Raw genomic sequence first — 26,818 nt, 5'->3', positions numbered from 1 at the left:
GTCAGCCACACTAAGATTTGTATTCAACAGGACCACTGTCAAATCTTGTAGCACTCTGTTGGCTGGTCGGTCAGTACACCTCTTTGGTCCAGAGTGAAATAACAACTACTAGATGGATTGCCATGAAATCGTGGTCCCCAGAGGATGAATCCTAATGACTTTTCCTCAATAAGGTTTTAAATTTGTGGTTTTAAATGAAATCTCTCAACAACTCTTGGATGGATTACCCTGAAATCTGGTAGACATTCAGATTCCCCTCAGGATATATTTTTATTTTAATCAGCATCAGCTGTACGTGTAGTTTGGTAGTGATTAGGAAATGTTAGCAAGCTAACACACTAAACAAAGATGGTGAACATGGTAAACATTATACCTGCTTAATATCAGCATGTTAATAGCATTGTCATTGTGAGCATGTTAGCAAGCTGACGTTAGGATTTAGCACCACCAGCATGGATAGACTTGTTTCTTGATAAATTACATGGATGATTGATCAATTGTCAGTATATCTGATGACTGAGTTTGCAGATCGACTAATTGATTAATCAACTAATGTTTCAGTAATTATTTATTCAATATATATGCCAGGGCAACAGCATGGCTATAAAGCTGGTTTTAGATTAAGAAAAATATTTTCAGGCATTCTGGTGCTTGAGTGTTTACGTTACACATGTACACGACATTTCTGCTTCAATGCAATCCAGGAAACTTTGTCGCATGTAATTGCCCCATCTCTCTCCGAGTGTTTCTTGTCCCTCTATTGTGTAACAGTACCAAATAAAAGAAAGATATGAAGCATAAGCATATATATGCCAGAATTTTACACAATCATGATCACTCATTTATTGCAAACAAAATCATTATTTGAAATAAATAATAGTTTTTGTAAATACTCATGATATGAAGGAATGATTACAATATCACTTATGACATCAAGGCATTACATCATCTTTAAAAAAACATTTTGAAAATGCACAAACAACTGAAACAGAACTACAATTTCTTCTTATAACAGCTTCCTATCCATAATAGTCCATAATCATGTACATACAGAGTTTATTCAAAAGCAGAGTATCCACCTCATGCAGGTGATGATCATAGAAAACAGAGCTACTGCATAAACGCTGCACTGCAGGTTTGATTGAATTTTACTATTGTAATGTCTCTCTAACATCTAGTGACACCGTGCAGGCTTTCTAAGGGAGGACTAATCCTCTTTAGATCATTTGCAAAGCAATTAGGTATGCCTCCACTGCTATTAAATATAAAGATAACAGCCTATGAGATAAGATGCTATTTGTACTACGTATCAAATGTGGATAGCTGCCTAAGAGCCCTGATATCAGGGAGATATATTTAAATCCTTGTAAATGAAATTAAAAAATACGACAGTAAAACATGTTGAATAAATTGAGAGACATATCTACTATCTATCATGAAATTGAATTTATGTATTTAATGTCCTCAGACCTAAATCCTCAATTAATGGACCTATAATTATGTATCACATCATAATTACTACACATTTTATACAGTGCAATCACTTTAAATGCATGGCTTCAGGGATAATATCAACTCTGACATTCCATTGAACAAGCCAAATATATAAATACTTTTAGCTGCCAAAAAAAACATGAGATAATGTAAAATATATTGATCAGTGCTAGTGTAGCATCACCGCACTGACAGGGAAACCCCAAGGTTGGATTTCATTGCGAGAAGGGTGCCCAGATCAAACCGGATCACTTTTGAAGCCCAAAGTGAGTTGAACTATGGTGACTCGCAACATGCATTTGTCAGCAGGAACCAGAGAGCCTTTTTTGCATGTGTTTCTATCATCACTACACACTACACACCAAGAACAAACGTCACTGACAAGAAAGGAGCCCAAAAAAAAGCACATTACCCACTGACCTGTGACCTCAGGGCACCAAGGGGGCTGCCCTGCATGCATACAGAGGAGGTTCAAACAGAGTTTATGACTGCATTATCTGTCCTCTTCCTCATCACCTCTCCACCCATCGGTGGACACTAGAAGCCACTACGCTGGAGCAGCCAGACCAGGCATCACTCATTCACTCGCCTCCTAGGTGCCTTTGTCAGGTGATTGCTGGCAGAAAAAGGAAAACAGATCAATACATCTCCCATGGGCCTGACAGGTAATCTTTACCTGGGATGAAATATGAGTGGTACCCGCCTGCTGGATTCCTTAACTGTAACAGGGCAATTGACTGGCTGCATGGAAGCCATTCCTCTACTTCCTGGCCATTGGAAATTCATTTTGGGGCATACGGTCTGGCTGAGATGTCATTAAGGTGACTACTAATTACCAGAGAGGCAGTTTAGGTGTTTCCCCTTCCTGCTACTAATACAACTGATGTGTCTTCCTACCCTGTCAATGCCTTGGCACTAAAACACAGACTGACAGATAAGGCAACAGCGAATAGCTCTCCTTTAAGCATTATACAGTCAATATCTGTCAACGTCTTCAGGGGCACATGTTGAGGAAGCCACCAATATATTTAACAGCAACTTGTTTTTCTCTAATTTCTAAGATCAACTTGTGTTTATCCTATCAATCAGGTGTGTATTCATGCCGTTGGAAGTGCCCAAGGTGCTGCTGGACCCGGTCAAGCTGCAGCTGCAGACATAGGAGCAGTGGCGGGGGGGACATCCTGTGGCAGGATATCTTGTGTGAGGCATCCATTTAGACGAGTGTGCACACACAGCATTTATAAATGTCATCCCTGGCCAACATGATCACATAAAGCCTTCTCAGACAGATTATTGCAGACGTATAACTCAGATTAATTGGCAAATCTCATTCTACTAAATGCAATTCTTCTCTTAAATAAGACTTTAAAGTGTCTGAAAAGACATGCAGTATGTAGCTGATGTTAATGCAGTTCGTTTCACTAAAAAAGGTAATTACTGTAATCATTACAGAAAGTGCATACCTGTGCCTTTTGGTGCTGAGTCTTTCAGATCTGCTTATTTTTGTTAAAACATTAAACTTTTGCACACAACCAAAATCCCTCTGATGTTTCTATAGACTTTAACAGTTATATGGTTTAGTTCAAGCAGAATGTACTTCACTTGACCCCGATATCAAAATGCATTTTTCTTAAAATACTGCTTGTTTGCCAGCTTGGCGAGAACTGTTGTGTTTGATCTCACTGTATGCTGCCATTGATCTTTTAATGCATCTGATGCCAAGGGAGCCTGGGAAATGTATACCCCAAGGGTGGGTGAAAAGACAGTGTGCTACTCTACTCTCCTGTCTCCAACAACTCCTTTCTGCTGGCTCTCATTCACTTTCTGCATAACCCCATAAGCAACTAATCCACCACTACTGAAAAACAGGCTGTTCAAACAGATTTGCAGCTGGCCTTGAACTTAAATACATTTGGGGAAATTTTAATATGGAAGGTAAGCTGGAGAGAACAGAGGCAGCCCTCTGAGGACCGCGACTATACTAACTCTGTATTGTGCTAATGAGCACCTTTGTAAAAACTGTAGCTTTTCAAATCCATGCTAATAGGAGGCCTGTACTTTGTGTGGCTCTCTACCGGTGGTCGCCTCTCTGAACTCTGTAGCAGCATGTGGCCGCTAAACATTCTGATGCTCTGCTGTCTCGGAGCTAGCTACGTGCTGCTTCAGCCATTGTTGGCTGCCGTAAAGTAGAGCAGACTCCCCCCACCCAGCCACCCAGCCTCACCTGACCATACTCCCAGTGTCCCTGCTGACAAACGCTGTGCTACCAGAGTGGACATAATTGCCGGATTGTGTGGTAGCAGGTGGCCTGGAGACTGTGTGTGGAAACAGGAGGAGCCGTTGAGTCTTGAGTCAAACGAGGAGCCTCTTGAAGCTGCTTTCTTCCTTGAGGAGATGGCAGAGGCTTAACAAGGCCTGATTGCATTAACATTTGTCATGATTAATATACTACCTGGAAAGACTGGATCTAGCAGTAACATGCTGATTTGAGAAGTAATGATGTGCTTTGTATTTTTTCTTTGTCTTTAAGTTTGGGCAGAAAGAGGAGTTTTAGCCTTTTCTCTGGCACAATAGTTTTTCTTTTGGCACGATCTTCCAGACTAGCACGTCCTGCCCTGTGAAGGTGTCTTCATGGTCCCCCCCAGGGGAAAGATGAACTCTCAGGCTGAGCAGAAATAGAGGACTGTAAACCTGGCACACTTGGTCCCACAGCCTTTAGGGTTGAGGTGTTACTGGTTCCCCGTGCCTCTTCTCTCTGGTGATGCTTATGAAATGGGTTGCTAGCTTCAGAGAAAAAGAAAGCACATATCATTTCCTGGACATGTAACACAACACTGAGAACAAACAGTAAAATATCCTCATATAAATCATATTTTCCTGACTGTACCAATGGACAGCTCCTCAAATGAAAATGTAATTTAGTCCACGACTCGTAGATTGCTCACTGTTTTAGATATATTAAAATAAAACTTTGAAGCAATCCTCTTCTAATAGGTTAAATATTAATGAGGTTTTGGTCAAGTGAGCCAAATCCAATTTGGCCCCATATGACTTGTGGACATGGTTATTAAAAGGCCAATCTGTGCTGCTCCTATGGCTTAACTTCCCCCCTCCGGTTATGCTGCGTAAGAAGCTGTATGTTTTTAACTCCATTCTTCACACATTCACATCTCACTGACTACCTTTCTTTTTAAAGAACCTCTTTCTCTTGAACTTGCTCACCTTTAAAGCTTTTTGTCTGGGAGTGAAGGGAAACATCTGATAGAAAACTGGGGCCAATTTTTGCAGAAGACAGAGAAACTCTAAAACAATTGCGCTCCCTAACATGCTTAATAAATAAATCTTTCCTGATCTCCCCAAAAAAAGTTAGCGTGGGTCACACAAGACATTTGCAAGGCAGTCCGAGAGCAGAGGACAAGGGAACTAGAAGTGACATTGTGGCTCTGGGCTGTCTCAAAGGATTAGGCATTACAGCATTCACTGGCATGTGCTTTTGCTCGTTCCCATTATATCTGCTTGTGCCTCTTTCCAGATGACTTCTTCCCCAAACTGATCCGGCGGGCAAGATAATTGATTAATATTTCTTGAGGGAACGATGACTAACCGTTGCTGAGGTTCAACCCAAACACTTGGGTTAAACATAGTCAAAGGCCTGGATCAAAATTCAGGGGTTTTCATATTTGACAGATACACAGAAATGGCTGGGAACATTTAGTTTGTGAGTGTGTTAACATGCACAGGCCATACCAGATCTTAGCTTTTATCCTACGTCAAGGTCAAAATCAGGATAAGCTTTTTATACACATTTTTGCATTATGATCGAGAGAATAGATATTTAAATAAACTAAGCATTACAGTTTACTAAGTACTAAGTATTACTAAGTATTACAGCACAAATTTCAGTTTATTGCTGTATCAGTATTCAAATTTCTCTTTTTTAGCTTATTCTATGGTGGAATTGGAACTCAAATATTTTACTTATGTCAAAGTACCAATACAACAATTTAAAGATGCTCCTTGCTACAAATAAAAGTCATGCATTCTGTAAAAGTATAGAGGTATTGTATCAAATGTAGTTTGTAATGTAAATATCAAAAGTAAAAAGCACTCATCCTGTCGAAAAATTGACCCATTTACCAATTTATTTATTATATATTGTATTATAAGATTTTTAATACTGATGCTTCAATGCTTAGGTAGCAGTTAACTGTTTCAGAAGGTCCAGATGGAGCTAGTTTTAACTACTTGATATACAGTTAGCTAGTTTCGTCTACTGGTTCCCGAGTACCTGAGCCAAAGACAAATCTCGGGGGTTGTGAGATGATTAATGGGGTACAAAAAAACTAAATTCTGCTACAATTCTCTAATCTTTCCTTTTTAGTGAAATATTGAATAATTTAACTTCTTTGGGCATTAAACAGGTTTTTATATAAACCCATCAGAGAAGTTTGGAGGGGCATGGTCTCTTTGGTACAAATGTTAACAACTCATAGACATCTGAAACATGCTAAGGGGCCCCAACCAGACACTAGTTTAATATAAGGGATCACAAGCCAAAAGGTTTGGGAACCACCGGCTTAATATTAAATAATATCTTGTATTTTATAAGATGTTTTCAAATGAAAAATCTTAATATGAAAAGTTACTAGCGACCTTAGCAGTCAGATAAATGTAATGGAGTAAAAAGTACAATATTTCCGTCTGAAATGTAGAGGAACAGAAGTGTAAAGTTGCAGAAAATGGACAAATAACTCAAAATCAGACTTGTACTACTTGCGTAAATTTACATAATTACTTTCCACCACTTTATTTAGATTGAAGGTAAATAACATTAACTCATTAAGACTGCAGTATCTTTGTCTATTAATGTGTACAATAGAAAATACTGAATGTATACAAATAAAATTATGAATGTGAGAAATCAACCACTTAATAATAAAAGAAATAAATGAAAGATAGTTTCATTTGGCCAGAACACCTACACTCAACTGGTTTTACATCAAGGTCGATAAAGACATTACAACGCAAAAGGTTTTCTGTCAATGGGAGAATTACAGTACATGCATTTATTGTGGGTGATAATGGGAGGTTGAATGGAACCATCTTACCATCTTAATAAGCTCTCATGTGATGCTCTCTAAAAACAATCATTACAGGCCTTCCTGGAGAACTCCCCTTCCCCCTGTTTATTAATCAGCTAATTACACATTGACAGTAATGGGCCTGCTGATTTCCACACTTAAATGAACAGGGCTGAATAGCTCTTTAATGATTAGCCTTTGTGTTTCTCTCTCCTTCTCACTCTCCTTCTCTCTCTCATACACGCACACACACACACACACACACACACACACACACACACACACACCATTCTTTTCACAATTGAAAAAACAGGACATTCAAATCAGACCTCCTGGTGAAAAGGTTTGCACACAAACGAGTCAAGAAACACCTGACAGACTGAGCTGCTATAAACAAATCTGTCTCCACAAACAGAAAACAATTAGAGTGGTTAGAAAAGGCAGGAGGTTCACAGTTACACTACGTCAATTTGTGTGGCTTTCAGCTCAGCCTTCAGCAACAGCAAAAAAAACACCATGAAAGTTTGGTGGAGGAGCGCAGGCAGGTGCAGGTGGAGACTGAGGAGATGGGGGGGTTTTGAAGGACGCGAGCAGGGTGCGGAGTGGAGCCGGAGAGGGCGAAATAGTGCGGTGGGCTGCATTTCTGTCAGCAGAAGTGATGGCTGAGTGGTAGCGTTATTTGTCTTGTGCTGCCATACGGCCCTCGCGCCAGCCTGGGCATTAATGAGAGGGGGCCGGACCGCCGGGCAGGAACACGGCGGGCCTCCGACGCAGGTGATCTGTCACGCAGCCATCTTGCTCGGGTAAGGAGACACATGAAGACAGAGAGGAGAGGGGAGGCTGACCAAGGGGCTGGCCCCCACATGGGCACCCACATGTGGCAGTTCCCAACATATAGAGATAACGCACACGCAACAGTCTGATGAGGTCAATGAAATTGACTTCAACCCTGTCTATCTACTCCAAGATCTAACTCTTCCTGAAATGTAGCACACTGGATAAGTTCAAGTTTGGGTTTATTGCCATCATCTCTTTAAAGAGATAAAGATGAAGGGCATTATATGAGACAGCAGGGGAGGAGTAAAATTGCAATAATTAATTAGTCTGTGTGTGAGACCAGCCAAGGCAATAAAAATCCATCAGGATCTTTGCACTTACTGATTCATCTTTGCCTTACGAATAACACTCAAAATTGTGGAGTGTGTAGAACGCACTCAATTTCATTCTCCATCACTGGGCAAAATGGTGATTTTCTATAATTAATTGCAGAATACAAATATGGACAAAGCCCAAATAAATCCAGCTTAAATTACCATTTCAATGTGTATTTTTAATAACACCCAATAACATATAACAGAAGGGTGGCATGCTTTGTTCTATATCTAGCAAGGACGTGTTGGATTGAGTTGGATGGTTGGATTGATGGTGGTGTGAAAAGTAGAAAATGGCCAATTTAAGGCTGAGAAACGGAGTGGTCATCTAATCCAAACAGATACCTGGCTTGATAAGTTGTTGTGGGTTTTTTTTCACAACCAGCTTCTGCACTGCCGTGGAAGTGCTAAAAGAGTAAAGAAAGAAGACAAAGCAACAGCTGGGTACCGCCTCAGTAATTCCCAATGGAGCCCTGGAAGACACCTCCAGCCGCAGACCATTTTCACTCCTGATTACAGAGTTTCAAATCAACCACTAACACATACAACAATTCACTTCCTCTGGCCACCTCAAACAAAGACTCGGCTGTCGTGTTCACTAAGAGCAACACGGGGAGCCTAGCTGTTCTTTCTACTAAATGCAGTACACAATATTTCCAGAAAACAACTTCACTCAACAAATCACTGAATCAGATTTTGTCTCTGTACACATTTATGCCAGAATGGTAACAAACCAACATTTGTACACAGAGAGTGTGAAAGCTTGTCATACAGAATGTGCATCTCCTGGCGGTGGTGAGATTACTGAGGAGAGACATGGTGCAGCAGGCTGCCAAAGTAAAGATTTATACAGAGCAGTTGCAGCTGCAGAAACTGACATTGGACGACATGGGATGCATGATAAATCATGGTGGACAGGGGGCACTAGACTCACTCTGAACAGGTCTGGGGTGCCAATCAGGGACTCTCTCCTTCTATGTGATTTAGGAAAAAGATAATGTTTTAGTCAAAATAAAATATGTAAGATCTACAATACAGTATTTCCACTTAAAACAACATTAGAAAATACAGTGTTTTGTTTACAAAATATCCTGTGATAACTGCACTGTTTGTACAGATATTAGTAATAACTGTTTAAGATTTTAAGACAGGTATTTCCCCCTCTCGCACCTTTTACAAGTGAGTCTGTTAACTGTCAAGAAACTGAGGGATGCCCCTAGTTCCGCATGTTGAATATGAGGGGTCCATAAAGGCCAGGGGTGAATCCTTTTTTACTTTTATGGGAAGTGGTTGAGCACGGGGGAGGTGAAGGACAGAGTTGCCGGCCGTTCCATCACTCAGTGCAATAAATGGATGCAATCTGTATCCAAGTAAAGCATTTGCTGTTTTCAAATTCCACCTCTTTTATCCAAATGAATGATGGACCCTGGTACAGTGCACTGTGCGGCAATATTAATATACATCAGAGGCCTGCACCCCTCACTAAATCAGGGAACCACCAGCATTTGTTATTTAAATGACAAACAGCAGCTGCGACAGTAAAGCACGGAGAGGGGACGCAGAAGAAAAGGTGGACAAACCAATTCAGATTTCAATCCGGCAAAGACACACAGCCCCGAGCCATGACTCTAATGAAAAAAGGCAGCTCCACTGGTCCAAACACACACAACGGCTGCTGCTCTGTGCCACCTCCAATAGGGTGAACTCCACATCACACTTCTCTTCTACTGTTTTAAACAGAAAGCTCCGAATGATACACAACTACCGGTCTCACTGTCTAACACGTCCCTCTGCTGTTAACTGGCCAAATATTTTACGTTCTGTAATTTTGGTGGACTTACATGTATTAACACTAAGCGGTGGTGCTTTGAGCTGAATGCTAACATGCTCAATGATGATGCTCACATGCTGATTTTAAGCAGGTATCATGTTTGCCATGTTCACCATCTAAGTTCAGTGGTTCTCAAACTTTTTTCTGTCATGCCCTTCCATGGGGACCAGAATCTGCGAGCTCATGTTTCATTTGCTCTGCCAGACAACTGAGAGGTTCCAGATTTGTGATTTAGTCTGGCAATGCCATGCTTGTCATGCCCCCTTAAGAAAACAAAACAAAAAAATGAATGCCCCCACCCCTCACTCCAGCAAAAATGGATTTGATTTTTATTCATCTTTAACAATACCAGGGAAACTACAGACAAAATGTTGAATTTTATTTTATTAAAATTGTATCTAATCTTTTTTTAAATTAAACAAAAGTTTCAGGTTAGCATGATAGCCTTACTAGTATCAGAAAATATTTGTTTGTTTATGTCACCACATGCATACGCACCTTTAGGTGGAACATTCTCCAACATTCTTCACCCTGGTCATTCATGCCCCCCTTGCAAGGACTCTACGCTCTACTATTTAGCCTGTTTGAATGCTAATATTTTCTAATAAGAACTAAACACAAAGTATTAACCATAGTTTTGTTTTGACAATAGTTTTAGAATTTTTTAAAATTCTGACCTGATGGTCATGCTAAATTGAATTGTTTTCCCCAAATTTATTACAATTCATCTAGAGGGGGGCATTTTCGTCTGACAGTTCACTAAAAACCACATGCCAACCTAATGTTGGCTCTAGAGTAAAGGTAAGGGAATCCTCTGGGGAACATGAAAGTCATGACAAAATTTCATAAAACACAAAGCTAGTTTTTACACAACAAAAAAAACACATTAAGCTCTTTCTTTGAGATATGTAACATTCTGAATCTGCAGGTTTTATCTTGTATGTAACAACACAACACCTCCAAAAATAATATAAAAGAGTTGTGAAGAGGCCAGAGATTCACAAATATGTGTGAATGGTGTCACCTGATGATGTGAGGGACACACCTTCTGTTTCCCTCCTCCTCCTGATGCCTCCTGTGCATAACAGTCCCGGAGTGACGTTAGTCTGCCTGGGTGGGAAAGGGTTGACAGACAGAGAGAACATACGTTACTCACAATGTGATGATGCAGCTCCCACCCACACTCCACACATAAACATGTAGAAATTTAATAGTTTCACAAAGGTCGATAAATGCAAGCCCTGCACATTTACAAACACTGCAGCTTACATTTAGCCCCAGCACACTGCATATTTTGCCACATCTTAATTTTTCTTCATTAATACGTATTTTCAACAGAGAGAATATTCGATGAGGAGAGGTGCCGGGGTGCATGTGGCTGAGTCATTGCAGAGTTCACATAAACAAATTACACCTGCTCTATGCCTCCTGTGTCATATATCAGGAGCCCTGAAATAGGAAAAAGCCCCCCCACCAGCTTAATAGCCCTGACTTCAGAGATGTAAAGTTAAGGTCAAGGTCTGTTCCATCCCGGGAGGGAGGGGGGCAGACTGAGTGAAAGAGAGAGAAGAGAGTCGGAGTATGTGAGGGAGCTACAGTAAGATATGATGAAATTCTTGCATATTCTGCTTGTAATACACAATATATTATAATATAGTATGATGTTTGAAAATGCCAACAAACATGAACATGAATTCATGTCAGAGGTTCAGTCAGAAGAGAGCTCCTTGTTAACCAGCGCAGCTCATCAAGGCTCACAACCCTAACAGGCACATGCTACAATAAGGCCCCGTCAGGGCAGCCTTTTAACAGGCAGCGTGTTCCATGACCTCAACACCCATAAATCACATGCCGGGTGCACAGGCACGGGGTGTTGAGGGCTGTGCAGGGCATGCTTTGAGCGAAGTCTCTATGTTGTATAATCAATAGATATAAAAATAAATGGCCCGACCGTTATTCTCTCCCTGCTACCCCTCTCTAATAAAATCCCAGTAATGCATATTTCATTTACTTTTATACTTATTGATTACCTGTACTCCAGTTAGTAAATCACGCGCTTATCGATCCCTCAATCGTACCTCTGTCGGACAGCACATAACCAGCCATTTGCACCCCTGATAAAGAGCTCAGGCATTGAACTCCCCACAGTAAATCTTTGCAAACTAACTTTTTAATTCCAAAATCGATCCACGTTTAAACGTCGCATTATTTCACGAGGCACGCCTGCGGTATTAAAAGTAATACCCTGATGCATTTGGTCTTAATGTGTGGAGGTCCATCCCGCCGTCTCTTCCCTCATTACACAGAGGCCAAGGCTCTCCGGGGCCCCTGCAGCCTGGAGGGAGGCGAGGGCCCTCCCCTGCTGGTGAGAGCTGAGAGGCAGAGCCGCTCCGGGGCCGCCAGGAGCCCATTGAGACACTCAGCACAATGCTAATCAAACATGAGAATACCATCAGCTGGCTCATTAACCAAGGCAAAACACCACCATTCATCTCAGAGCAGAACCCAAAGGCTTTTTATAAGCATGTTACGTGGCTCAGTGTAAAACTGAGAGAAGTAGTAAAAAATGCACAACACTGTTTTTATTATTTAACATCTGCTACTTCATCAGTTTTAACAGCATGACAGATGTTTGCCAGTTGTATTGTCCCTAAATATACCGAAACTGTGATGAGAAAACAAAGATTGACTCAGAGGCAATGAGCAATGAAAAAACAAGTCATATGTAATGAAGACAGCCAACAACAACTAAATTCTATCAAAGACACAAGGACACTGAGGAAAAAGTCTCCAAGATAGATTTTTCAGGTCATATGAGATACTTTTAAATGCAGTGCAGTCCCTCAGGTTGCAGAGTAAAACAGCACTGACACAGGGTCAATTGTAATTTTGGCGCACACATCCAAAAGTAAATATATCAATTAAAAATAATAAATCAAAAGAGGAGTGAGGAGCTGCAGTTACAAAATGGCCATCTATTTTCATTAGAGTACACGGCGCTTTGGGTGTGAGCAGGATCTCAAGATTAATAGAGGTATTCAAATGAATCAGAAAGGATTAGGGTCTCCAGGGAACATAATCAATAGCTCCAAATCAATAATCAATAGGCCACTCACACCAATATACTTACTGCTGACATCGAGATCTCACAATTAAAATGAAAACTGGGAAGGGAGAGGCATAAGACTATGATTTATCTCACAGCGCAAGTGTCATTTAGAAATAAATAAGTCAATAGATAAAAGCTGCTGCTGCCTGGCTCAGGTGGGAGGCGGTTATGCATTTTAACGTGGCCGCCAGCCCCGAGCATTACAGCCAAATCCCACAAAGCATCGCGGCTATTCACGCGCCAATACCAGGATAAACAGCATGCAACCTCATACAGCCTTTATCGCTTAGCATCAAATCTCTGATTGTCGCCATCACGTCGCGGCAAACAGGAGATGACAGCTTTTATTAATACAGTATCATTTCAACCTGGCCGCAGTACAAGATTAATGCTTACACTCTGCCCACAGAGAAAACACTTTTCTCTCAAGGGTGTTTGGAAACAAAGAAAAGTCAGATGTATGGGAGCTCAGGGCAAGAAATCGATCAAGCGGGAAAGACGTTCAAAAGGAATGAAAATTTAGTGAAGTGAAATCAGGAGTGGACGTTTTAAAGTTTCTTAAGAGCAGCCATGAGCAATTATAGGATCTCTCATTGTCATGCAAAACAATAACTGTAAATGTGTGTGTTTGCATGCAAGGGTGTGTTTCATAGGAAGTTAAAGGAAGTAAATGGGTGCCATGAGTGCAGAGCTGGGTCGTAAGGACAGAGCAGCCATCTCACTGGAGAGTGGATTTGAGCAGCTTGGGGAGATAGACTCAGCTTGTGCCGTCCAACGGGATACATCAGAAGCCCCTCTCGTCAATCCCCCCCTCTCTCCCTCATTCATTTGGGAGTATGATTTATACTTTTTGAAGTGAAGGGTCTTGAATCCCACTATAAAGGAATTAAGAGGTCTCCCCTGAGTCCGCCATTCAAATGAGAGCATGGCAGGGATATGAGGGCTTTTTAATAGAGAGAAATTAGTATTCACAATGCCTCAAACTGGAATCTGAAGGAACCTTTCAGGTGGAGAAGAAAGGGCCAGTTTAGAAAAGAAAGCCCTAAGAAGTCGGGGGCTTTTCATAGCAGTCGTGTTTTTGCCCCTCATCAAGGAGTGCTGGAGCGCTCTGTGAAATAACCCAAGAGAGAGAAAGGAAAGAGAGAGAGTTCGTGTGTGTGTGTGTGTGTGTGTGTGTGTGTGTGTGTGTGTGTGTGTGAAACAAAATTAAGAATGCACCATAAATAGGAGGAGTGGAAACAATACAACGAGGAGTCCCACAGTCTCGAGGCCAAGGGGGCTAAGCGTCCCCCATGCAGATTCAGAGCTGTTCAGAACAGTTCCAGGGATGACTGGGAGCAACGTGATGCTTTGACAAACATCTTTTGGATAAACCATTTATTTTATTTTATTTTCATGTTTTTGTGCAGTCCCAGAAATGCAGGGGTTTGAATCTACATGTCATGTCAACTCAAAGTATTTCTCTATTTGGGGCCGCTGACCTTGAAAACTATTGAGTTGAAGTATTACTGCATCCAACTGCAGCTATCTGTTGTGAGTTCAGCGCAGACTTCGGGCCAGAACTGATATTAACACTAATCTTCTGTTTGGGGTCCTGGAGAATGCAGGCAATATTTTACAGCTCAAAAAACACAAGTAACATTATTTTACCACTTTTTTACCTTATTACTTAACTAATTATATGAGAAATGCTTTTAAGATGATTTTGAACTGATAAGAAATAACACATTACTTTTGTGTGGGCTCTCAGAGACTTCAGTGCTTTTGAAGCAGCACTACCCCTCCCAAATTCCAAATTAGTTTGTTTAAATTTCTCTAGTTGAGTTTTGTTAGCTAGCAAGCTCAGTTTGTGGAACAGAAAGGTTACCAGTTCAATACGTTAGTACAAATTGGGTTTTAATAAGGTCAAAATAAGTTGACTAAGCAATTATTATTATTTTTACACAAACAGCATTTTAAGTCTGTGAGTCAAGCAATGAGGAAGTAAAGAAAATATGCCAATCCACCACTGCCAAAAAATAAATACATTAGGATTAAATCATCAGCCACTGTATATGCAACATAAATATTCTGGTTGTGAATTCGAATTCCATTTGATAGCAAAACATTGCTAACAATTAGCTCCTGTGAAGTCACTCAAACACACATTTAGGTGTGTGTTCTCTTCCTTTACAGACTCTCCCACTGTGTTTGTGAGGAAGAAGGTCAGGGACCACAACACAGTCTGAGCCATCATCTTAAAAGTTTACTCGGGTTAACAACGACCTCTGTAACTGATTCATTTAAATTATTCGGACATAGACTAGTCCATCAATATATTGAGCTCTTATCGAAAAGGCTGAATGGCGTCTCCAATAGGCCCCAGAAAGGCTGCTTTATCTAACTAACATTTGGCGTCAACTACCTGTTTCTGCACATTGAGGAGGAACATCTGAGATGGGAGCTCTCTGACACCATGTCAATAGGACACACTGGTAATGGGCACAAAGGGTTCAACTGGAAATTGAAAGTATCGATAACATTTAGATTTTGTAATTTCATTCATTAAAGTCTGAACAAACTCAGGTCACAAAGATGATAAATCTTGGAAAATAAACTTGTATCATAACATACCTGGCTTCGGTCTCGTTTTCCAACAGCAGGCAGCCAAAAGCTAAAAGGAGACAATCAAAGTATAATTAGTGGTGGAAACAGACCTAATACCAAAAGTGTTCTATATAATTTTGTATTTAAAGATTTTTAACCAGCATATCTTACTCTCTCTGGTATGGATCTTGGGAGAAATGTCTCAGCCTCTCTACAAACATCGGCACACTGTTGCCCTGTAAAACAAAAATCAAAGATTCACAGTAAGAAACAAAAACCATAAAAATGCTTTCCACTGAAGAGGAAGATACCAGTTTACTTTAACCTTGCTGGGAAGCCGCCTCCTGTCCTTTCTCATGCAGCATGCGGCAGAGCCAGTCACTCGTTTCAGACGTGAATGATACCGATACCCTGCAACAGTACAAAATGCATTTATCTTCCTGTTTTGCAAAATGGTGAATAAGATCATTAATGTGTAAAGAGAGATGCAGGAAAAAAGAGAGTTTAAAGAGAATATATCGTGTAGCACATTTGAGGCACAAGAGAAACCCTAATATTATTTAATAAATAAAAAATTACAAAATGACCCTTTAACTTTAACTGAACCCAGGGACAGTGGCATAGTAAAAAAACAGGTTCAAATCTCTCCACAGCTGGTGTAAACACAAATGTGTGTCTAAAACACAAAAGGCATCGTCCTCTACCTCTCTGAGAGGGCCGTGCAGGTTGAAGGAAGGTGGGCGAGGGACGGTTGTCCTCAAGGGACAGCTGGTTGTCTGAGTCCCAGCCGGGCAGCATGCCAGCCACGCCCGACCCAACACCACAGTCCCCCTCGAAAAACCAGTCGCTCTGCTCGTCATCGCCTACACACAGTGATCAGGGAAGACATTGCATTGGTTTGCAAGTCACTGCTGCAGCCAGCATATTTCTAGCATTTTTCTACATAACAAACTTTAATAAAATTTGCCGTCTGAATATTCTATTTCAAATTGTGTTATAGTACTACAACTAACCTACTCTAAGTGTGCCATATCACCAAACACAGATATTGACCAAGCTAGTGCCATTGCAGCCTTCGTATAGTTTAGGAGAAGCAAAGCTGCTGTATTTGTGTTTGCTGGTCCGACAAACTTCAGTGGAGCTTGGGCTGATGGGTTGGTATGTTAATAATGACTGCTCCTTTAACTACACACTACCACACAACCAGACAACACCGGTCTCGTCCCCAGACAACGAACTCTTCTCAGACCTGTCAGTCAGCAAGGAACACGCAGGAACCATGCCTCTCACAGTCAAGGTGTAGTGACAACTGTTAAATCAGAGGCTGCCTGGCCCCACCACGGCTAATGAGATTAGCAAAGGCTTCAGCGCTCATTAACACGACATGACAACGTCTTATTAGAGTCGCCTGGGCGCCCAGCAACCAGCCCATTGTATCGAAACCTCCCTCTCTAGCCCCAGCATTCCCTCAGAGTCGAGCAGGGTATTGTCCAAATGAGACAACTCATCATCTTTCTTCACATGATCAAGAATGCTCCATCTGTGAGCTCTAAATACTTAAAATCAAATCAAACTGTTTACTTTACTAGTTTGAACCACATTAAGAAATGACATTGTTGTACATAATAGTTCCCCGTACGTTACAATTTGTCATTTTTTTAATACCTTGTCTTCCCTCATCATTGGTGAACAGGCCAGGGTCACTGCTGCATGTACTGCTGGTCTCCCTGCAAAGAAAAACATCACATGTGAATGATCGCCACTGACCTGTTTCTTTAATATCAATGACATTTGAGGATGAAATACATTCTTTAGGTCAGAGGATGTTATAGCATCTGAAAAGTGAACAATGTGAATCAAAAATGTACATGCCCCTGTAATGTCAATATTTAACATGTAACATTCAATAATAAACATAATGAGGAAGTCCAGAGCTAGAGGTCGACATAAATGGAAATGACACAAAAAGACAGAGCGTGCTGTGTTCTCCCTTGTTGAGATAGCAAACACAAAGGCATGAGGAGAGGCTCTGATCGAAGCCACTGAGTGACATGCACAATCTAATTGAATATCCTCCGCTGTCAGCTCCAATCTAATCTGGCCTGCGTTGTGGAGGATGACAGGAGAGCGAAACACATTCCCCTGCCCGCCCATCCCTCTGGGTGTGCCCCACACACAGAGCGACCCACAGACGTGCCGCTTCCACACAACAACTGGCCAGCATCTGCTGTGTGGCTGCCACAGCTTACTAGCTTAGACTGTTCCATCGCTGCTCCTCTCCACACCCCCAGGCAGCCCCTGTTAAACTGCCTCCACACCCTCTGTGCCCCCTCTGCTACCCCAGACCACCCTAGGTTTCTCTGCCTTTCTCACACCTCAGCCACCTTGCCCTGGGACCCCTAGACACATGTGTTCAATAGCTACAAACGGTATATCTTTATAAATATTTTTTTGTTTCCTAAATCCCTTTTCTGAATACTAGTTATCTTAAAAGGACAAGCCGTACTGCCATAAATGCTCACTAATGGGTATTTTTCCCCTGATTTCTTTCTGTTAGAATACTGTTTGTACAGAGCCCAGCTGTTTTTGGGAAATTACTGGGTCTTTTTTCTAAATGAAACAATATTTCATTTTCTTTCTTTAAGGACAATGCACATTTATTTCTTTAAATGTGGGAGTGTTAGCCAGCCAGCCAGCTAATGCTGCAGTCCTTTTATATATTATATTTATAGATTGGTGGCCTGTTTGATTTTTGTCTTTTGTAGGAGGAAATGGGCTTGGGGCTGAGTACTTCAGACAGGTTAAGGACATCGCAGAGTATTGAAAGATGGACTGATGCACTGTTGGTTTTGTTCTTTTCGTGACATTTGTTGACGATAATGTAATCATACAATAATGCCAGCCTTATCCTTTAAATAAAGCAAATTTCCATTCAAACTACTTTATAAAAGTGGGGGAGCCTGATGATCTTGATTGCCTTGCATTTTGCTTCCTGTTTATCATCGCTGACCTTGCTTGTAGGAGAAAGCTGGAGGGTCAGATATGCGCTGATACGGTACTTTGCCATATTGCAGAGGCCTGCCAGTGACGGCAGTATCAGAAAAACGTCCATCCAGCCTGCACTTCTTCCTGGCCAGATGGTCCTGCATCATCTCCCCTCACATCCACATGAAGCAGATGCGGGAGGGAGCAGGCCTCTCCGGGGAATCTGGAAGATGTCTGGCCTAGCCAAGCAGTGCTGGATCGTCCCTCCACCCCCCGTCCCACCCCTTCAGCCCTCTCTCCATACTGATTCCCCAGGCCTCTGCTCAGCTGTACCCTACCTCTGGACACATCGACTGGCATCTGGAGCACACAGCACCCTAACATCAGTAGAGGACACAGCCACAAGCTCTACAAGAACTACCAGTTTGGCTTTATGCTTCATTCCACTTTCTTAGAAATTAGCAACCAGTAACTATTTCCAACAGCGTGGCTTCTTGCATTTTCTAAATAAAATAATGTGTTTGCTTCTTATTGGAGGGGTTTTGTGCAAAGTTTGAAAAAGAATCACAGGTATAAACAATTAATTAGAGACACCCATTAAGTATTTATCCGTATTAAAGGTGTAATGTGATGTCGCTTGGAGCAGCACAAGGCCGTTGTGAGACCGTTTCCATTAAGTACTGCCTAATTAATACCATGAATAATTGAGACCCCCATTTTTCTTGGGGCCAAAAGAAACACCTCTTCTTTCTTCAGCCGTGACCTTTGTCAAGAAAAGTTGACAAACATTTTGGGCAAACTTGGTCTTTGACACACACACACACACACACACACAAGAGCACCCCCTGTCACAAATAAGACATTGTATCGTGGATTAGGTGCTATAAACATCTTAATTAGATAAAATACCATATTGTCCATGGTGAAACAAAAGCAAGGGCAAAAACTGCATTCCAGTATTTGAGAACTAAACTCCCCACATGGCCCTATTGTCTCTATACAAGCCTAAGAGGTGAGGCAAAACACAGTATCCAGATGAGCACTAATCATTAGGATATAATCCTCAGCTCCTGTGAGAGGGAGACCAGTTTGCACAGAGATTACAGGCTAGCCGCCATTTATTGAGCCTAGGCTCATTCTGCAGAGGAATAAAGAAGAGGCAGAGACGGAGGGGGGGCAAAGCGCTGATAACAATGGATCTGTGGGCTCTTCAAACAAGCCGCCCCAAACCAAATCCATGCCCTCTTCCATGGGTGTCTGATTATAAGGTTATCCCACCATCCCTGAGCTGCAGTAATTGGATTAGTCGCAGAGATTTATGAAAATTAACTTCAGCAAATGCTGCACTGCTTCCCTCAAAACTCCTCATAGAGTTTTCAAAATACAAATTACAGCGCGATAAAGCTGAGTGTGAGAAAAGAATGCGCAATGGCTTTGTTTTTTCTGGTGGCAGGGTTGAAGTCACCATCACCAGTAGCAGTACCGCACAGCTGGAGACGGAGGCTGAGCCCGGGACAGCGTCTACCCACAGGTGAGGCCTGCTTGCTGGGCCAGCCTGGGTGCCAGGTGGCCTCACTGCCAGCAGGCTGGGCCAGATCTAATCAAGGATGTGGAGCCCAACTGGAGCTGCCAACATCTGCTCTCCTTGCACTTGGGTGGCTGAAGGCAAAGCTCTGCTCAGTATGCACATAAGAGGAGTGACCTTGAGGAGGGGCATGTTTTAAGAGACCAGACACTCCATATGAAAAAGGTTAATGGAATGAATGGAGACCAAAGAAATCACAGGGTTAGCTTCAAAAGACATTTCAACAATGGCATCTGTGTCTGACATTAAATGGGCCGTATGCTCTCTGAGTATAAATATTGCTGTTGTACCACTGTCAACCCCTCATCACTGCTGCCATTTGTTCATTTCCTTTGCCTGCAACGCGCCTTAACCATCAGATTGTTCAGCCCTCAGTACAGTGTGGCAGTCTATTGAGCAGCGATCAAGAGCATTGGCGTTGTGTAAGTGAGAAATGATTGACAGCGTGCCACGGTGTTCCCATTTATTTTTTCTCTGGAGCTGTTTTCTGTCAGAACGGCTATTGATTTTTCCATAAAGTAAGAAAACAAGTACCGTTTAGGGGCTAGGGAGGTCAGCACAAATTAAACCAGAAGATGTAAAGCCTTCAGTCTGTCCCATTACCGGTTACCTCAAATGTCTTCTTCTCAAAGGAAATACATTGTGCAGGAGCATGGCAGGACATTGAAAATGGGAACTCCCAGGCTTAAAAGACTATGTTACTGAATGTTATAATGGCACCCAACTCAACTGCACCGCCCACCATGTGGACCATGTGAGGTATTCAATGCCAAAACTCTATTTATACATTAATACTATATTAATAAAAAAAATACTATATTTAGTATACCATTACTGATTGTAAAATCTTATCGTATCTTTTTTTATTGCTATGCAAAAATCCTGGTTTTCTATGATAATGCAGAACTGAAATAATTAGTCTGCAACTACAATTGATTATATAATAGTAATTTTTTCACATGTGCTGATTTCAGCTTCTCATATGTAAAGGCTTTGCTGCAGATTACACCTGCTAAGCATCAGCCTGTTTGCATTGTCATCGTGCACGTGCTAGCATCATGGATGTGATAGCATTTAGCTCAAAGCACCGCTGTGCCTGAGTGTAGCCTCATGCAGCCGCTAGCCAGAGTATAGACTCAGTTTTATTATATCATTGTAGTCTTTTATATCTTATGTAAAGTACTTCTGAATGTAAACCTTATTGTTGAAAGGTGCCACAAAAATAAACTCACCTTGTCTTATAAATTTAATATGCTGGGTTTTGGACTACTGGTTTGACAAGACTTTAAATAACAATGGGAATTTTTCACTATTTCCTGATGTTCAAAAGACTAAATGATGAATCAATTAATTGAGAAAATAACTATCAGATTAATTAACAGAAAATAATTGTTCTCTATACCAGAAAACACTGTGTCAGAAAAATAATTTTACTAAACTAAACCGGGCACCATTCAGTCTTTTTGATTCCACAGTATACTGTAATGTTTGCTTCACTGTAATAATATAATGTCCCTCTCTGCTGCCAGTTACAGTCACATTAGTTTTAATAAATACATTGCACACAAGAGGGTGCACTCTGGGACACTGGGACAGGCCCAGCTTTAATTATCCAGCCCAAGTCAGGAATTCATTTCAAAACAAATCAATACCACACCAAGTCACTTATTTATTTGTGACAATATTTCTCGAAAGGAAATAATGAGCTGGCAGATGCCTGGAGGCATAAATATCAAAGATCCCTCCCTGGTGATCATTTCAGCTATAGGAGATGAGGATAAGGAGACTCTATCATTCATTTTTAATGTCAACTCAATACTTTTAAGTGGAGTGGTATGATTGTGATACTTTTTTTTTGGTTTAGTTGAGGACCCACTGAATATTGACAAGTGGCTCGATGAAGACAGGCAGTATAGATCATCTTAAATGTCGCCTTGTTTAATTGCTTCTGTCTGATAGTAGTTATGATCATGACTTTTATGTTATGGGTTTAACTGCCTTGGTAACTTTCCATTTAAAGGGTAAAAAGGGCTTTTAGAGTTTTGAGCTCCTTTTCCAGTATGGTTTTAATCCTGGCTCTTTAAACAACGGCAGGGTTAACATTTGGCTTGTTGTAAAACTTTAAATCAAATGCAGGCGTTAGAAAACTGGAACTGCTTATTTTTCAGAAATAATGAACCTAAAAGCTTTCATGTAATCGTAAATGGATAAAATGTGGACTGGATCTTTTCCTAGAGAACCTAACTGTGTAGCAACATTGTAATGAAGGAAGGGTTAGGTTTGACACTAACATAAAAACAAAACGGAAGAAAATACAAAAATCTTTCCTTAAGTCTAACATTACCCCTCAGACATGTTCTCATCTGCAGCATCTCTGTGTTCCTTGGCCATCTTTCTCTTCCAGCACTCCTTTCCCATCAGCCTGGCTCCTTCAGTCTGTCGGTCTGCTCCCACCCAAGCGCCAGACTTTTTCTTCGATCCTGACAGATGCTGCATCCTAGACGTCCTGTGTCCCTGTTTCCTGTCAACACCGGAAACTTTTAACTTTTGCTGCAACCTAACCGTGACATTTGAGGTCATACGTTTGACCTTCCTCCGCCTCCTGTGTGGCCGTCCGGGATTATTCTCGGTGAAGGAGTCAGACTCTGGCCAGGAGGGGTGCCTAGTCCTGACTGGCCCTCTCATGACGGAGCGCCATCGGTTGGTTGAAGTCATGTCATCAGAGTCGCTGCAGTTGGCCACAGACGCAGTGATGGTTGAGGAAGAGTTCTCCCTGCATTCTTTAGTTTCGTCCAAGCTGGACTCTGAGGCCTCAATCCAGCATGGTCTGTGCTCCAGCGGATAGAGGGAGGATTCACGACAGCGTTTTCGGCCCCTGCGACGACGGATCTGCCGGCGCTGTTGCAGCGGACTCAGGACCATTTCCTCCCACAGCTCCCCCAGTTTACTTTGCTCGGAACTCTGCTCCAGAGCCGACACCAGGTCCTGCACCAGCTCATCCATCATGGTGCTGGAAACGAAAGACACAAGATACAACAGAGTAAACTTAAGTGATGTCAAGACAAAGAGATAAACACTCTGAATGATGCTACATCAAAATAAATTGCAAGAGGTGCGGGTGGAGTAGATTAGTCTGATTTACAACAGCAATGATAATAAACATGAATATGAAGCCAATGCTGAAGCTCCCCAGTTTGTTCTGACTGTGAGAAAAAACTCACAGTACATAAACTCCCATGACTCCCTAGAAATACAAGGGTTTTTATACAATAACATCACAGCAGCTAATTTCATTTATATATATATACATATATATAATCTGAGACTTTGTGGCACTTTTGCTTGGGACCATGTTCACTTGATAGACAGGTGTTTTAGTCTATTACACTCTAGTGGATCGGCCAACTCTGGGATTCTGGCTCCAAGATGGGTAAGTAGTAAAAATTTAAGCCCTAAAAACTGCATGTAGAAACCTAATAATGACACCACAGACTCTACTGCTTTGTTGATTAACTTGTTATATATGTGCAGGCTATAAATAGGCTACCATGCCATGATAAACATTTGTCCACCATCAGAAACTTTGCCATACTATTTCTACCTTCATTGTTATTACTGTAATACACCTAGATGTAATGGACCATTATGAGCAAAAGTTGCAAATCAATTAGCAGGGCTGTTACAGGTACTGAAATGCTGGATTAAACAAAATCTTCTACACAGTACTGAAAGCATATCTGTCTGGCTTTTGCATCATGTTCTACTGTGGTTATATTGGAAAATGTGTTATCTTTGCCTCTCCCACAGTTAACTTCTCTCCTTGTAATGATGACTGATATAACATGGCACATCTAACAAGAAGCTTTTGCTGCTGAAATCTAATCTGACCATTGTTGTTGATGCGGGAGCTCACAGATTTCCCGCTCCAGCTATGATGGTAATCTCCGGACCCATAAGTGCCAAGGTCCATATGCAATGGCGTAAGTAATAAAACACTCCCGGGCTCATTTATTCTATAAATCTGGCAGCATAAAACTGTAGGAGGAGCGTTCACGGCATGACACTTTCACTCTCCACCTTGTTTGATTGTTAAAATTACAGCTTGCTAGAGCGTTTGCACATGATCAGCAGTCACAAAACACCCACAGCATCTCCATGACTAGCGACTGGGAAGCTGTACAACGTGAGTGCAGCAAAACAATAGCAGAGGCAGGCAGTCTGCATGCTCTGTGTTACATAACAACATCTCATACGTGAGCTCATCACAAGGACAATCTTAAGAGCCACACACATCTCCCTCCTGTTAACTATCAACGACAAAACACCGTTTAACAGCGTCCAACCTCCTGTCACATATGAGTCATATCAGCTATCATGATGTTATGTAATAATAGTCCACTGTGTTTGAGCACTCACCAGTCGCAGCTTGTCTTGTTTTGTTTTCAGCACAGCTGTGACACCCAAAGACGCACTTCCGCCCTGCTGTCCAGCCAATCCGGTGTCTCCGCCTCGCTGTGACTCGACTGCAATGCACATGCAGATAAAGAACCAAAACTCAGCCTGCTGTACTGCAGATAACACACTGAACTTCACTACCGTTCGCCATAACACTCCTACAACAAGCAGACCAATTAATGGTGTTAACTCAAACATCCTGTTTTACTGCAGTTTACCAATAATGTGTCTGTGATACCCAACAAAAATTATGCTGATCCTATATTGTGGTGTGGGCTCGTAGTTCAAACAAATGTACATTTCCCTGTGGTATAGACCTAATATTAATAGTAGATGGACAGTATTAAACTATCAGGGCTGTAGCCAGAATTGTAGAAATACGAGGGTCACAAGTCAAAGCCCCCCCAACATTCAGTTATATTTGCTGTGCGTTTGATATAAATGGAACAATTCTTTCAAAGTAAATCCACACAAAAATATCAACCAATACTCAACACAACTAACTAAACTGACTAAAATGACTGAATGTCTGAACTAGTTGACTAGTTGGCATTGTTGACTAATTAGTACCACAGTAAATATGTATTTCCGGGACACTTCATTGGAAATTGTGAAGAAATCACAGACCCATAACATTTTATTCCGCAACATGAACATGTAAATTGGGTTTCAAAGCCTCTTCACATACTTTTCAATAAATATAATCTAACTTTGTGAAACTTACATTCAGTTTTTGTTGTAATTTTTAAAGGCAAGTTTATGGTGTTGTTTTGGACAGCATTATATTGTCAGGTGAAGCACCCATAATACTATGAGGGCTGCCCCCCAGTAGTAGACCAAACCGTTTGGTTTGGTCTACTTAAATGATGATGGTTGTTGATGAGAAGAATCTTAGTCAAGCAAGTTTTCATTGGTCAGTTAGTCAAGGGGGAAAAACAACATCAAAATCCATTTGGGACTTGCACCTTGTGTATAGGGCTGGGACGAAAGTATCAAGGGATTGTTGCAACACAGACCTTTTCTCTTGTATCACGGTATTCACTTCCGGCGCACTACTTCTCCGTGCCATGGAGCCCATCGAGCAGGCAACACAACCAGGCCTAGCAGCCTACCACTGATCACGGGCCAGGACTGAACACAGCCTCCAGAGGCCAGTTTGATGGCATGGAGAACAGTACCAAGGTGATTTATGAACAGGACTCTGACTCCGACAATTCTGGGACAACGGCGGGTTCAGGCAGGGACAGGAGAGGCGTCGAGCCAGGGATGAGCGAGTTTGAAGAAAGTTCATTTGTAAGTAACATTATACATCATCCATCGTGTTGATAAGTCTGAGAGTTTTTGTTCTTCTAAAGTTGGAAGTTATTTATTCCCGTGTTTTTAACGAGACTTGTGTGATGTTATCCTGTGTTGAAACATGAAATAAATTAACAAACCGTGCTTTTTGTTCCAACACAGTCAGAATAAGTACTATTGCCTCGCTTCCTAACGCTTGTAAAATGTATAATTTAAAGGCTAATTATTATGGTATTTTATTTCTCTGTAATGTAGCACAGTATTAAGAATGCTACTTATTACATTCTTTCTCAGCCCTGATACTCAGGACCACTAGTCGACTAGGAATATCTTTAGTAGGGGGCAGCCCTACTCATTGTATTATAAAGCAGTGCAACACATTATCAAATCCACACAAAGACCTCAAAAGGTGGGAGAGCAGGTCGTCCTCTAATCATGTGGTTTGCGGTTCAGCCCCCAGCTCCTTCAGTTTACATGTCGAAGTGTCCTTGAGCAAGACAATGAACTCCAACTGCTCCAAAAGTTTAGGCCATTGCGTTGCACTGTTCCTCCGCTGTTGTCTATATGCAAGAGTGAGAATGAGTGAATGAGAGGCACATTGTAAAGCACCTTGGATAAAATGCAGTCCATTAACCATTTACCTCAAAAATGTCATATAGTGCCCTCTATGATAGAGTTTCAATGAATCAGACAGGGTAAGATTCATAAAATCTTAATATATGTACAGGTACCATTTCATGTACCATTTTGTTAATTTCTTTAAACAAAATCTCAAATCATGTTCAATTTGTGATGCTGTAGATTACAGTAATTCCATTACCTCTGCACTTTTAAAACAATAGTGTTTTATAATGTGTGACAACTCTCAGTAATGAACAATTGTCTCTCAAAGCCAGTGTGTTGCTGATTGTAGCAAAAAAAAAAAGCCATTTACTCTCTCATCTCTCAGATGAAGGCAGCCCAAATAATAAAAAAAAAATAAAATAAAAGTCTGTGAAAATGAGCACAAAAGCCATTTAATCTCTCTCATCTTCCTCTTAATAACTGCAAATTTCCCCTTGGGCCCATGGGAGAGGGCCTCTCTGTGCCGCTGCCACCTTATCTGTCGCCTCCATATTTCAGCATGCTGAGCGGCTCCCTCAGTACCCAGCCCCCGGCCTCCTCTCGCCGGGGCCTGTGGGGAAGCTGGGCTCCTGGGCCCGCCATTGTTCTGGCCTGGGAGGAAAGTCCGGAGAGAGCCCTGAA

General features: G+C 41.5%; 1 protein-coding gene across 1 annotated transcript; it reads right to left on the bottom strand.

Annotated features, from left to right (window-relative positions):
• Positions 1–828: 828 nt before the first annotated feature.
• On the bottom strand, positions 829–23,821 carry LOC123979156 (G patch domain-containing protein 2-like). Its single transcript, XM_046062929.1, is given in 11 exon segments — positions 829–4,140; positions 4,142–4,278; positions 10,582–10,667; positions 15,071–15,162; positions 15,280–15,319; positions 15,424–15,488; positions 15,578–15,663; positions 15,957–16,115; positions 16,918–16,979; positions 22,167–22,832; positions 23,711–23,821. Coding segments are annotated over 10 exon segments (1,485 nt in total). The 5' UTR covers positions 22,829–22,832; positions 23,711–23,821; the 3' UTR covers positions 829–4,044.
• Between the last annotated feature and the right edge of the window lie 2,997 nt (positions 23,822–26,818).

Source organism: Micropterus dolomieu, linkage group LG11, assembly GCF_021292245.1.
Source record: "Micropterus dolomieu isolate WLL.071019.BEF.003 ecotype Adirondacks linkage group LG11, ASM2129224v1, whole genome shotgun sequence".
Taxonomy (NCBI): domain Eukaryota; kingdom Metazoa; phylum Chordata; class Actinopteri; order Centrarchiformes; family Centrarchidae; genus Micropterus; species Micropterus dolomieu.
This window is presented reverse-complemented; position numbering and strand designations above follow the sequence as displayed.